This window comes from Siphateles boraxobius, unplaced genomic scaffold (genome assembly GCF_051911475.1).
Source record: "Siphateles boraxobius isolate OS27281-9 unplaced genomic scaffold, OSU_SipBor_1 120, whole genome shotgun sequence".
Classification (NCBI taxonomy): Eukaryota; Metazoa; Chordata; class Actinopteri; order Cypriniformes; family Leuciscidae; genus Siphateles; species Siphateles boraxobius.
This window is the reverse complement of record NW_027508723.1, coordinates 645001-660000: the sequence shown is the minus strand read 5'-3', so window position 1 is coordinate 660000 and position 15000 is coordinate 645001. Positions and strand designations below refer to the sequence as shown.

Genomic DNA, 15000 nt, shown 5'->3' with positions numbered 1-15000 from the left:
AAAGTACATTTAGAAAATGCACCGATATGAAAATTGTGGCCGATGCCGATAACTGATCATTCTTTATATTTGAAAGTCGATAACCGATATATTGGCCGATTAATCTAATTCTAAATTTTCATATAATTTTCAAGAGCCTGTTTACGAAAACAAAAGTCTCACAATTAAAATACATCTCCCAAACACACAATTATAATGTTCTCATGATAATTTTATGTAGCCGATATGACAGATTTGCGCTGCACATGTTGCACTGAACTGTATTTTCCTTTTTTGAAGTGACTTCAATCATATTTCAAGCAATTCACATCCATCATGTTGAACAGTGCGCATCTGAAGTGTCTCAGCTCAAGGAAATAATACATTATTTATCAGCTTCAATATATCAAACAAATTTTCTTATCAGCCCGATTACGATAACATTAAAAATGAACCGATATCAACCGATACCGATATGGTGGCCGATATATTAGGCAAGGCAAGTTTATTTATATAGCATATTTCATATACTATGGCAAGTCAAAGAGCTTTACACAGAAAGGAATTAATATAATCACAAAATAAAAGCAAGGAAAATTAAAAGTTATAAAAGGAATTAAAGGTGCATTGTGTAATTGTAATTGTAATCCTCTGCATTGTGTGATATTTAGGAGGATCTGTTGACAGAAATGCAATATCATATACATAACTATGTTATCAGTGGTGTATAAAGACCTTACATAATGACCCGTTATGTTTTTATTACCTTAGAATGAGCCATTTCTCTCTACACACACCACTGACACAATGATGAACAAGTAATTATAATAAATCGCAATAACATATATTTTTTTCTGAACAAGTTAATATAATTTCTTAATTTATCTTTGTAAAGAAACCTCCTTGTTTAACTGACTACTCTCTGCTGTCTCAGACGACGACATCACTTCCTGTCGGCCACCGTAACTTCTGTTGGGTGCAGTTCACAACCTCACCACTAGATGCCGCTAAAATGGACTAAAAATCACACACTGCACCTTTAAGTATACTTATAGAGTAAACTTTAGGTTTGTTTTGCATCAGTCCTGGTCACCTCCTCTGTGTTCCTGTAAGGCGGAGCTCGGGAGTTTAGCACATCCTCCGAATATAGCGACGGTCAGGGGCGTGACAACAGAGCAGCATCTGACGCTAGCGATCCTGTGTGCGCGCGTCATCTCGTCGTAAATCAGCCAATCACAGGGCAGGGACTCCACGGCTGCTGCCTGGCCATTGGCTGGAGGGATCTGGGAACAAATGTGTGGAGGAAAATAACTATTATGTTATTTTATAGAACTACACTGCCTTTTATGTTTTTTTAAACGAAGTCTCTTTTGCTCACCAAGGCTGTGTTTATTTGATTTTAAATAGAAAAAAAACAGTAATATTGTGAAATACTATTACAATTACTATTTTCTATTTTAATATATTTTAAAATGTAATTTAATTCTGTGATCAAAGCTGAATTTTCAGCATCATTACTCCAGTCTTCAGTGTCACATGATCCTTCAGAAATCATTATAATATGATGATTTGATCCTCAAGAAACATTTATGATTATTATCAGTGTTGAAAACAGTCATATTTTTGTGGTTAGATTTTATTTTTCAGGATCCTTTGGTGAATAGAAAGTTAAAAAGAACTGCATTTATCTGTAATAGAATCTTTTGTAACATCATAAAGTACTGTTCAAAAGTTTGGGGTCAGTAATAGAAAATCTTTTGTGGGGGGGGGGGGGTAAAAAGAAGAATGCTTTTATTCATCAAGGACAAATTAAATTGATCAAAAGTGACAGTAAAGACATTTTAATGTTACAAAAAGTTATATTTCAGATAAACGCTGTTCTTTTGACACAGATAATAATCATAAATGTTTCTTGAGCATCAAATCATCATATTATAGTGATTTCTGAAGGATCATGTGACACTGAAGACTGGAGTAATGATGCTGAAAATTCAGCTTTGATCACAGGAATTAATTACACTTTACTATATATTCACATAGAAAACAGATGATTTACATTGGAATCATACTTCACAATATTACAAATCTTTTAAAAACATTAAAAATTTTACCGAACTTGTTATGAACTTTCACCTATAACTCGAATGATACTAAAATAATAAACTATATAGGGATACAAAACAAAAAAGAATAAAAATGACAAAAACAACTAATTACTAAAAGTTCAAATGAAATTGATAAATATAAAAATAAACTAATTCAAATGATTAACAAAAACTATAATAATATATATAAATGACACTAAAATAAAAACTATAGATAAAACAACTAAAAAATGTAAAATAAAAACTAATTCAAAATATGAATAAAAACCATGACAGTATATGAATGATACTAAAATAATAAACTACATAGAGATAAAAAATGACAAAAACAACAAAATTACTAGAAGTGATTTACTAATTCAAATTATTAAAGGTGGGGTATGTGATTTTCTTTTTTGACCATTTTTTTAAAATCACTTGAAATCCTATTCCTGACCCACTTGCTGGCTGTAAATTAGAAGCACTGAAATGAAAATTAAGCAATTTAATCATCTGTGGAACGGGCAGGACTCGAAAAACTCCAGCCAATCATTTTCAAGACCGTCTAGAATCATTGGATAGAGAATGCGTCACTCAAACGGTCTTACCATGCCCCCCTCCCCCCGCCCCCCTCGCGCGCGTGTCCCGTTCGTGCGCATACTCAAAACTCCTGACCCAGTCACAGGAAGTGCAAGTCGCCCCGGTACAGAGAGAGAGAGAGAGAGAGAGAGAGAGAGAGAGAGAGAGAGTGAGAGAGAGAGAGAAGGTATAGTTGCTTCCGTTTGGAGAATGTCAGACAAGACACCATCACAGAAAAGGAAATCTATTTTCGAGAGAGCAATTGCGAACAAAACGGCCGAAAGAGAAAGGTCTAAAACAAGGGTCATTCTAGGCGATGCTTTTCAACGTTGGCCGGAAACTGAAGGACCAGGAAGGACTACCAACAGATGCGGCTGTGGCATTGTTTCTGCTTGACAGGTGAGAAGCCGATTAACTTGTAGTATTTACTACTAATCAGGGAACTGTCTTTACTGACGATATGCACACGAGAATTGTAGCTGTTCTAACGTTATAGCCCAGCCATATGTAGAACTAGCTAGCTAAACAAGCTGTTTGGGGAGGAAGCTGATGTGAGCGATTGTGTTTATGTATGGGCATCTGAGTTTTCGCTCGTACTTGATTGCGTTTCCATGTTTTTCGAATGGGTGGAGTCAGAGCCAGCGTTGGAGGAGAAGTAGGTAGGACCTTATGAGTTGTGTATTTTCAAAATCTGCCGGCCGTTTTGCAAATCACATACCCCACCTTTAACAAAAACTATAACAGTATATGTATGTTACTAAAACAAACTATATAGAGATAAAAAAAGAAATATATAAAATATAAAGAAAATATAAAAATAAAAACGAAATCAAAATATTAATAAATACTATAACAGTAAATTTTTTTATTATTTCCCAAACTTTTGAACGGCAGAGTATATATATAAAAGGGTTTGTTGTGATTCTCCACACTGACCTTCTTGTACTGCGGCTGGCTCAGGACAGATGTGGGGTGGAGGCGAACCCTCTTCTCCCGGGAGCCCGTGAGGCTCAGGCTGTCCCGCTCCACATGGATCAGGTTTGGATACATCCCAGAAACCAGCGCGGCCTTGACCACGGCCCAGTTCTCCGAGTTCTGGTTCACGTCCCGGATGTCCCCGCCACCCCTCGCTCGCACAAATCCTGCAGAGACAAACAGCAGTTCACGCCTCAGAACTCTTACTGATGACAGACTGTCTGAACTGTTACAAAAAATGCTTTTCTTACTCAGTATTTTTGTCTTGTTCGCTAATTTGAAGGCGAAAGTTAAATGCGCGCGTGTTCATAAAGGTGTGGAGCAGAGCGAGCGTTTTCAGTTAATTCCTATGGAAAAAAGACTGACATGCACCGTTATGAATGCCTGTGCGCATTTTAGTTTCGCTTTCAAATTAGAGGCAATTCGGGGGCGGATTGCTTGACTCGCGAGTTCATTAGCCTATTATTCTTTTTTTATTTTATTTTTTTTATTGTATTTTTTTGATTACAAACAAAAGAATATGCTCCAATTTATATTTAAATGTATTTATTTTGATTATCCTAGTTATCTACAACAATATTTTGTACTCTTTTCCTCAAACTATCATGTTAGGCATTCTGTCCAGACTTACTTTTTTGTTCCTCGTGTTAAAAAAACAATTGGTAAGAGAGCATTTATGTTTAAAGCCCTATTAGATTGGAATAATTTACCCATACATATTAGATCCATTACTTCATTTCGGTTGTTTAAACAATCTTTATTATTTTATTTGAAAGTAGATTGCACATGCTATCATTGAAACTGGTGTTGTAGTTTTGTGTATTGTTGTGTATGTATGTGTGTATGTGTATTTGTATATATATGTGTATGTGTATATGTATACATGTATGTGTATGTATGTATATATATATATATATATGTGTGTATTTTATATTGGTGGTGTCCTGTTGTTTGATGTATTAATTGTAATTTTGTTTTTGTTTTTTTTGTAATTGTGTTTCATTGTAAGGACCCCCTCGAAAACGAGATGATACATCTCAAGGGGTTAATCCTAATAAATTCTAATAATAATATATATATATACATACATAAATGTCCATTTCTGTATAATATAAAAAAAGAACAAAAAAGAACCCAAAAACAAACAATAGCAAACAGAAAAAACAAAACAAAAATGGGACACAGTGCAGGCTAGTGGCACCTTTGCATCATTAGTGTTTTATTTCCAATAATAGACTATGATTATCATTAGCCTATTATTCTTAATGAACTAACTCTTAATGTCAAATTCGCTTAAAAAGGCGTTTACATTTCGCTTTGACAGCCAGTCAGCTCCTCGCTCTCGTGATTAATGAGATCTGACTCCTGTTGCTGATCTGTGATGCGACTCTCGTTCAGCTCACGGCTTATTAAGCAGACACGTTCAGTTTTTAATTGTAGCGTCTGTTCTCTAACTGAACTAAATGATTTTACAGAAATAAAAAAGTCAACGGTGGTGGGCGGTGTGATGCAAGACACCGACTATCTAAGCCTACTGGAGACTCGCTGTAAACGATGCGGTTGTGAACTTTGACCTCTGGCTCGGAGCTCTTACTGACAGACTGTCTGAACTGTTACTGTAAACGATGCGGTTGTGAACTTTGACCTGTGGCTCGGAGCTGTCCCAGAAGCTGAGTCCGCATCCCGACGATGATCTCCATCGTGGCCTGAGAGAGGAAGTTCTTCTCACAGAACGCTCTTTCCCAGCCGTCACTGCGAGCTTTCTGCCACGCCTAAAGACAACAACAACAGTCAACTTCTGCTAAAGCTAAAACTTTAGCTAAAATTAAAATTAAAAATACAAAAATAATTCAAAATATTAATAAAAACTATAAGTAAGCAATAAGGTACGAGAGGCTGTGCTGTATCGTGAATAAGTCACGACTGAAGGGCGGTGTTCGGACATAAGTGTTTTATCATGAATAAAACACAGCTATTGACCAATCAGAATCAAGGATTGGAACTACCGGTTTTATAACAGCATTTATAAAACGGTTAGTTCCAATCCTTGATTCTGATTGGTCAATAGCTGTGTTTTATTCATGATAAAACACTATGACCGCTTCACCCAATGGTTCTATGTATCACTACACAACACCCCTAGGAACCACCCTTAGCAACGTAAACATGTTCTCATTGATGTTGTTCATTGAAGCATATAGAGTGAGAAATAATGGAGAAATAATGTGTCTAACTTCTGTTGCTGTTCACGGTCAGGGACTATTTTCTCCAGCGGAAGGAAGGCATTTAGTGGTTTTACTTCATGAAAGTTGTATTTTTACATGTTTTTTTGGGCTTTAATATTTGTGTTGTGTGGTAACCGTTTTATAAAACAATAAGGTACTCGAGGCTAGTGCTGTATCGTGAATAATCATGACCCCGCTTCACGCCTAACAACACCCTTCAGCTGTGACTTATTCACCATATAGCACAGCATTGTGTACATTATTGCTTACATGAATGATACTAAAATAACTACTATATGGAGATTGGACAACTGATAAAAATGACAAAAACACAAAATTACTATAATCGAATTGGAAAATAAAAAAACTAATTCAAAATATTAACATATATATATATATATATATAAGAATGATCCTAAAATAACAAATATATACAGATAAAAACTAAAATAGTAAAATAAAAACTAACTCAAAATATGAATAAAAACTACAGCAGTATCTCCCTGTCGTTACAGTCGCACTGACGCTCGGTGGACTGAGACCACAGAACAAGCATATAAAGAGCGTCTGCTGACGGACTGTAGTTTTTACAGTAACATTTCTGACCTGAAAGGCCTGGAGTAGGGCCGTGTGGACGCTGACTGTGGTTATTACTGTAATATTTCTGACCTGAGGTTATTCCTGTGATATTTCTGATCTGAGGTAATTACAGTAATATTTCTGACTTGTGGTTATTACAGTAATATTTCTGACCTGTGGTTATTACAGTAATATTTCTGACTTGTGGTTATTACAGTAATATTTCTGACCTGTGGTTATTACAGTAATATTTCTGACCTGTGGTTATTACAGTAATATTTCTGACCTGTAGTTATTACAGTAATATTTCTGGCCTGTAGTTATTACAGTAATATTTCTGACCTGTGGTTATTACAGTAATATTTCTGACCTGTGGTTATTACAGTAATATTTCTGACCTGTGGTTATTACAGTAATATTTCTGACCTGTAGTTATTACAGTAATATTTCTGACCTGTGGTTATTACAGTAATATTTCTGACTTGTGGTTATTACAGTAATATTTCTGACCTGTGGTTATTACAGTAATATTTCTGACCTGTGGTTATTACAGTAATATTTCTGACCTGTAGTTATTACAGTAATATTTCTGACCTGTAGTTATTACAGTAATATTTCTGACCTGTAGTTATTACAGTAATATTTCTGACCTGTGGTTATTACAGTAATATTTCTGACCTGTGGTTATTACAGTAATATTTCTGACCTGTGGTTATTACAGTAATATTTCTGACCTGTAGTTATTACAGTAATATTTCTGACCTGTGGTTATTACAGTAATATTTCTGACTTGTGGTTATTACAGTAATATTTCTGACCTGTGGTTATTACAGTAATATTTCTGACCTGTGGTTATTACAGTAATATTTCTGACCTGTAGTTATTACAGTAATATTTCTGGCCTGTAGTTATTACAGTAATATTTCTGACCTGTAGTCAGTCAGGGTCCGAAATTAACACCCGCCAAGCGCCAAATGCGGGTAGATTTTCCGTTTGGCGAGTAAATCTCAAAAGGCTATCCGCCCCCCTGGCGGGTGAATGTTCATACCAAAATAGTAATGTAATAAAATATTTATTACAATTGCATTTTGTAATGTTATAAAATATCTAGCATGATGGCTACGGACATGACGGAGTTGTTGTGTTTGCGGGATGGGAATTGAAAGTGACATGGCGCACCTGAAGAACGAGCAGAGAGAGAGAGAGACAGCGAAAGAGAGAGAGAGAGAGCCCTGGTCGCGCGCCCGCACTCTTTCTCTTCGAAACCAGGCGAAAGTATAAACAAGGCTTCACCGTCTCCTAATCGCTGTCTTGCTCTCTCTCCCTGGCACATATTCATCAAAATAAATCGACACGATGGTAAAGGTCGGAAGATCATAGTTTCATGTGGAGCATTCGGATATTTTTTTCCTGAATTACCGCTGGGTGTGAACTGTGAATTGTGCTAAAATACCTTATCTTCTCTGAAGCGTTCCGCACATTCAGCTGACATAAACCACACTTTAAATAAACGAAAAACCTATCCAGTGATTAAATGTTTTCTGAGTTGACACAAATCTTGAGGGATGTCCTAGCTGCCGGGATAATCACACAACGCGTACATATCCCATAATGACACGTCCAATTCGCGAACTAATGACTCACTCCTTTGAACCGATTCATTTTAATGAAGGGTTAAAAACAACTGATATTTCCAGTCCTTCAGTTACTGATCAGTCAGAGTAAATGGAGTAAAAAAATAGGCAGAGTAAAACTAAATATTTTTTTGAAATAATTATAATATATTATTATTGCATACTTTTTAGTAAATATACAATTAATACATTTCATTTGTACAGAACTATTTTTATAGGCACCACCACAAAAATATTATTTTAATGTGTGTAAATTGTGTAATATGTGTATGTAAAAAAAGTAAGAATGGAAAATAATAGACCAGAAATATAATGCCAAAAATATTTAAATATAGCCTATATAAATTAATGTATATGTGACACAAAAAGGCTGTTTATTATTTTGGCCGGTAAAAAATATGCTTGGCTGGTGGATTTTTTCATCTACCAGTCCCAGTGGCAGGTGAGCCAAAAAGTTAATTTCGGACCCTGCCTGTAGTTATTACAGTAATATTTCTGACCTGTGGTTATTACAGTAATATTTCTGACCTGTGGTTATTACAGTACTATTTCTGACCTGTGGTTATTACAGTAATATTTATGACCTGTAGTAATTACAGAAATATTTCTGACCTGTGGTTATTACAGTAATATTTCTGAGCTGTGGTTATTACAGTAATATTTCTGAGCTGTGGTTATTACAGTAATATTTCTGACATTACAGTAATATTTCTGACCTGTAGTTATTACAGTAATATTTCTGAACTGTGGTTATTACAGTAATATTTCTGACCTGTAGTTATTACAGTAATATTTCTGGCCTGTAGTTATTACAGTTATATTCTGACCTGAAAGGCCCGGAGCAGGGCCATGTGGTCGCTGAAGGTGTTTGCGGTGAAGCGTTTCCGGCACAGCATGGCTCCGCGCTTCTGAGCGGCCTGAGCCGGCAGAACGAACGGGTCTCGGTGGGCCAGCGTACAGGCGATGGTGAGGATCGGGTCCAGACACTTCAGAACCACTGCACACAGAACCATCTTCCCCAGGTGAGGCTCCACGGGCAGGTCGGCCAGGTGAAAGCCCAGCTCCGTCAGGTTCTCCCAGGGGTCCATGGCATCGATGGTCTGCGTGGGGGAGTCAGAGAGCAGGGGTTTCAATCACACTGCAAAAAATGCTTTTTTTACTTAGTATTTTTGTCTGGTTCCAGTCCAAATATCTAAAAATTCTTAAATCAAGATGCATTTACTAGATGAGTAAAATGACAAAAGAAATTATATCTTGTTTTTGCTTAAAAAAAGCTAAATTATCTGCCAATGGGATAAGAAAAACACACTTAATTCAAACAGAAACATTATTTTTATATTTTATAATTTTATTCAAAATGACCCATCAGATTACTCATCTGCACCAATTTAGATCGGACTGTTTTCCGTTTTTCACATGAAGGCTTTTCTGAAAGGTGTGTGACCTTGAGCATCTGCACGGCGTGTTTGACTGTGTGCAGGTGCGGCGGCTCAGGTGCTCTCGAGAGGAACTCCGCGATCGGGCAGGAGACGGGAGCCAGGAGCTTAGTGTGCAGACACAGTTCCTGAGAAACACACACACACACACTGTTATTTTTGTCCTGTTCATTTCTGTGAAGCTGCTTTGAAACAATCTGTATTGTGGGGCTGTACGATTAATCACAAAATCAGAGGGCATCTCACACACACAGGTTCACATGCATCAAAATCAAAAAACACTTTCATTCTCTCATAATCTGCACACTGCAGCATCAGCTCTTTTCTCTCAGTGTCTGAAACGCTTCCATCAAAGATTCAGTCTCTAAGCCCCACCTCTCTGAGAGCTGCTCTGCTCTGATTGGTCAGACACCAAATGCTCATTATCATATCTGAATCTCCGCTCTTGATACATAGTGATACGAACAGTAACGATGGCGTGGGATTGAAGTCCAAAGACTGACATTATGCAAATTAGTTACAAACCTACAAAGGTTCGAGCAGGAAGTGAGCCTGTAATTACTGACGACTCGTTTCAGTTCAGAATCACTTCTTTCTGAAAAAGCATAATGGGGCATTAAAAAAAACAGTAATTCATTCTGGACATTTTCTGGCCTTTAGCATGGCATGATGGGGTTGTGTTGTATAATCTCTGGTCCAGTGGCTGAGGTTACGTGTGTGTGTGTGTGTGTGTGTGTGTGTGTGTGTGTGTGTGTGTGTACCTGTAGAGGCATGCGCAGTAGCTGTGGAATCTGATGTTCCAGCATGTTGTTGAACCTCAGACGGCTGAAGAGATGGAAGCAGATCCCCGGTCTGCAGCGCCCCGCTCTAAACAACAAACACACACACACACGATCAGACACACTCACACTCAAACACACACACACACACACACACACACACACACACACTCACATGCGCACAAACACACTCGCACACACACACTCGCACGCGCATTCGCACACACTCACACACACACACACACTCGCACACACGCGCACACACACACACTCACACACACACTCGCATGCGCACTCGCACTCGCACGCACTCGCGCACACACTCGCACAGACACTCGCACACACACTCACTTACACTCACGCTCGCGCACACGCTCGTGCACACACACTCGCACACACTCACACTCACACACACACTCGCACACACACAGTTACACTCACGCTCGTTCACACACACTCGCAAACACTCGCGCACACACACTCGCACACACACACTCGCACGCGCATTCGCACACACTCGCACACACACTCACACGCGCACACACACTCGCACTCGCACACACACACTCGCATGCGCACTCGCACACACTCTCGCACACACTCGTACACACACTCGCACAGACACTCGCACACACACTCACTTACACTCACGCTCGCGCACACGCTCGTGCACACACACTCACACACTCACACACACACTCGCACACACACACACAGTTACACTCACGCTCGTGCACACACTCGCGCACACACTCGCGCACACACTCGCGCACACACTCGCACACACACACAGTTACACTCACGCTCGTGCACACACACTCGCGCACACACACTCGCGCACACACACTCGCGCACACACGTGCGCACACACACACTCGCGCACACACTCGCGCACGTGCACACACACCCTCACACACACCCTCGCACACACTCGCGCACACACAATCGCACACACACTCGCACACACACCCTCGCACTCGCACACACACACTCGCGCACACACTCGCACACACACACAGTTACACTCACGCTCGTGCACACACACTCGCGCACACACACTCGCGCACACACTCGCTCACACACGTGCGCACACACTCACGCACACACTCGCGCACACACTCGCGCACGTGCACACACACCCTCACACACACCCTCGCACACAAACTCGCACACACTCGCGCACACACAATCGCACACACACTCGCACACACACCCTCGCACACACACTCGCACATACTCGCGCACACACAATCGCACACACACTCGCACACACACCCTCACACACACCCTCACACACACACTCGCGCACACACACTCCCACACACTCGCGCACACACACTCGCACACACACTCGCACACGTGCACACACACACCCTCACACACACAAGAGTCTCACCTGCCCTTCCTCTGCAGAGCGCTGGCCTTCGAGATCCACACCATCTTCAGCATCGTCACATTATTCAGAGCGTCGTAAGCTTTCTGTAACAGCAGTTTAAAAATTTTAAAAAACTGAGTGTTCATCAGAGGGGTCCAAGACCCCAGGACTTTTATCGCACTTGAACCACGAATACACACACAAAAATATCATGGATTCAAGGAGTTTTGTGGTTGAAATTTTAAAAAGTAACAAATGGGCTCAATTTGACCCCCCTGAAAAATGCTAAAACTTTAACAAAAAAGATTGTATAATGTGTACATGTGTATCTGAATGCGCACTGAAGAGAAACTGACTTTAGGACCCAGAGGAACAGCTCATTTGCTCCATATAGAGATATAAGCCCGTCTAGAGTCATGAATATCATGATATATTATTATTTTCCACAAGAGGTCAAAGACTCCCGATGTAAGATATTTAGAGCTGGATTAACAGGGTTATGCATGAAAGTGTGAGTTATTCTGAATTCAAGTTGAAAGAATGTGAGGAATGTGCTTAAATTACTATTTATTTATTATTTATTGATCAAATCTAGTAATTTAAAGGTAAATACAATAAAAAAATCTCCCCAAAAATTGCATAAAAAAATAGAAAAAAATATTATCAAAAAAAAAAGAAAGAAAAAAAGCTTTGTGCACAAAAAATAAATTAAGTATAATTTTAGGGCTTCGGGTCATTTTGACCCGCGAAGGAAAGATGTGTTACAAAGTGTGAGGGAAGGATGAGGGTCCAGTCCAGTAATATAGAACTGCAGCAAATAAGAAGATAATTTACCAAAATATGTTGGCAAAATATTTATACTACAATATCAGCAGGAGAAAAACAACCAAACCTCTTTAACTTTGCCGGAGTCGATGACAAAAACAACATCGTTGACCGTAATGCTGGTCTCTGCGATGTTGGTCGAGAGAATCTGTGGATTGAGAGGAGATTGTGTGAGATGTTTGCATTTAAAGATGTGTGTGTGTGTGTGTGTGTTTATAGATACGAGAGGAAGATATACGCACGATCTTGCGAACCCCTTTAGGAGTGTTCCTCAGAACCTTCTTCTGGTCTGACGTCTGCATGCTGGAGTGAAGGATGAAGACCTGAAACCTGAAGACCGACAGTTCCTCACTATCATTACAATATCTAAAAATAACAGATGCAGACTTTTCTTAAGCTTGGTAACACTGAAAAGATTGGAAGCTTGTTTCCGCCACGGAATAAAAAAATAAAAAGGTAATTGTGACATCTTATAATTCAGACATTTTTCTTACTTTATTTCCCACAATTCCGAGTTTATACCTCACAATTCCCAGTTCTTTTCCCGCAATTCCAAGTTAATTTTCCACAATTTAGGGTTTATTTTCCGCAATTCAGGGTTTATTTCTCGAAATTCTGAGTTAATTTCCCACAATTCCAAGTTTATTTCTCACAATTCGGAGTTCATTTCCAGCAATTCCACGTTTATATCTCACAATTCTGATTTTATTTCACGCAATTCCGAGTTTATATATTCGTAATTCCGAGTTTATATATTCGTAATTCCGAGTTTATTTCCCGCAGTTCCAGGTTAAATTCCCACAATTCCACTTTTATATCTCACAATTCCGGGTTTATTTCCCACAATTCTGAGTTTATTTCCCACAATTCTGAGTTTATTTCCCACAATTCCGGGTTTATATCTCACAATTCCGGGTTTATTTCCCACAAATCTTAGTTTATATCTCACAATACTGAGTTTATTTCCCACAATTCTGAGTTTATTTCCCACAATTCCGGGTTTATTTCCCACAATTCTGAGTTTATTTCCGGCACTTCCAGGTTTATATCTCATAATTCCGATTGTATATCTCACAATTCTGAATTTATTTCCAGCAATTCTAAATTTATCTGCCGCAATTGCGGGTTTATATCTCACAATTCTGAGTTTATTTCTGACAATTCCAAGTTCATTTCCCACAATTCCGAGTTTATATCTCACAATTCTGACTTTTTCCCTGCAATTCCACGTTTATGTCGCAATTCTGATTTTATTTCACGCAATTCTGAGTTTATATCAAACAAGACCGAGTTTATATCTAACAATTCTAAGTTAATTTCCTGCAATTCCGAGTTTATCTCAATTCCAAATTAATTTCCCACAGTTCAGAGTTTCTCAATTCCAAGTTAATTTTCCACAATTCCAAGTTTATGTCTCACAATTCTGACATTTTCACTGACTTTGAATTGTGAGACATAAACCTGTAATTATCTTTAATAAACTAAGCAAGTTTCAATAGAAAAAACCCGGGATAAAATCAAGTCCCTGCATTATTTCCAGCTGAATATTGCATTAGAACAGAAGGAAACACACACTACAAACACACACACACCTTTGCTGGTGATCTGTGAACCTTTTATCATCAAAGACGATGCGATCTCTCAGGGACACGATCTCATCGTAGCCGGGCAGGAAAATCAACACCGCGCCTGAGGACAAAAACACTTATGAATAAAGCTTTTTCTGATTCTGCTGTTATGTCTGCAGATGTGAGTGTTTAAAGGAGTAGTTCACTTCAGAATAAAAATTTCCTGATCATTTACTCTTCCCCACGTCTTTCTTTCTTTAGGCGAAAAGAAATGAAGGTTTTTGAGGAAAACATTCCAGGATTTTTCTCCATAAATGTATTTTTTAATTTTGAAAGAATTTTAAAAATTGAGTGTTCATCAGAGGGGTCCAAGACCCTCGGACTTTTGTCGCACTTGAACCACGAATACACAAAAAATGTTTTTAATGGATTCGAGGAGTTTTGTGGTTGAAATTTTAAAAAAGTAACAAATCGGGTCAATTTGAGCCTCTTAGTTGGAATGGAATGTGAGGAATGCTTCAGTACACATATAAAAGCCTAAACATGCTCAAAATTCAAACTAAAAAGGCTAAAACTTCACACAAAAATATGATTTCATAATGTGTACATGTGTATCTGAACACACACTGAAGAGAAACTGGCTTTAGGACCCAGAGGAACAGCTCATTACTCCATATAGAGATATAAGCCCGTCTAGAGTCATGAATATCATGATATATTATTATTTTCCACAAGAGGTCAAAGACTCCCGATGTAAGATATTTAGAGCTGGATTAACAGGGTTATGGATGAAAGTGTGAGTTATTTTGAATTCAAGTTGAAAGAATGTGAGGAATGTGCTTAAATTACTATTTATTTATTATTTATTGATCAAATCTAGTAATTTAAAGGTAAATAAAATAAAAAATAAAATAGAATTTTTTTCAAAATTGCATTAAAAAAATAGAAAATATTATCAAAAG

The 15000-nt window shown here is 38.3% G+C and overlaps 1 protein-coding gene across 1 annotated transcript in view; it reads right to left on the bottom strand.

Annotated features, from left to right (window-relative positions):
* The window catches only part of ythdc2 (YTH domain containing 2), a 69290-nt gene that overhangs the window by 26235 nt on the left and 28055 nt on the right, over positions 1-15000 (bottom strand). The window contains exons 15-24 of the mRNA XM_077222448.1: positions 14063-14159; positions 12713-12800; positions 12538-12618; positions 11667-11749; positions 10253-10358; positions 9500-9619; positions 8883-9155; positions 5263-5389; positions 3579-3784; positions 1073-1262 (exon numbers count right to left, since the gene is read on the bottom strand). Of these exons, the coding sequence (XP_077078563.1) occupies positions 1073-1262; positions 3579-3784; positions 5263-5389; positions 8883-9155; positions 9500-9619; positions 10253-10358; positions 11667-11749; positions 12538-12618; positions 12713-12800; positions 14063-14159 (1371 nt within the window). The remainder of the gene's footprint in view (positions 1-1072; positions 1263-3578; positions 3785-5262; positions 5390-8882; positions 9156-9499; positions 9620-10252; positions 10359-11666; positions 11750-12537; positions 12619-12712; positions 12801-14062; positions 14160-15000) is intronic.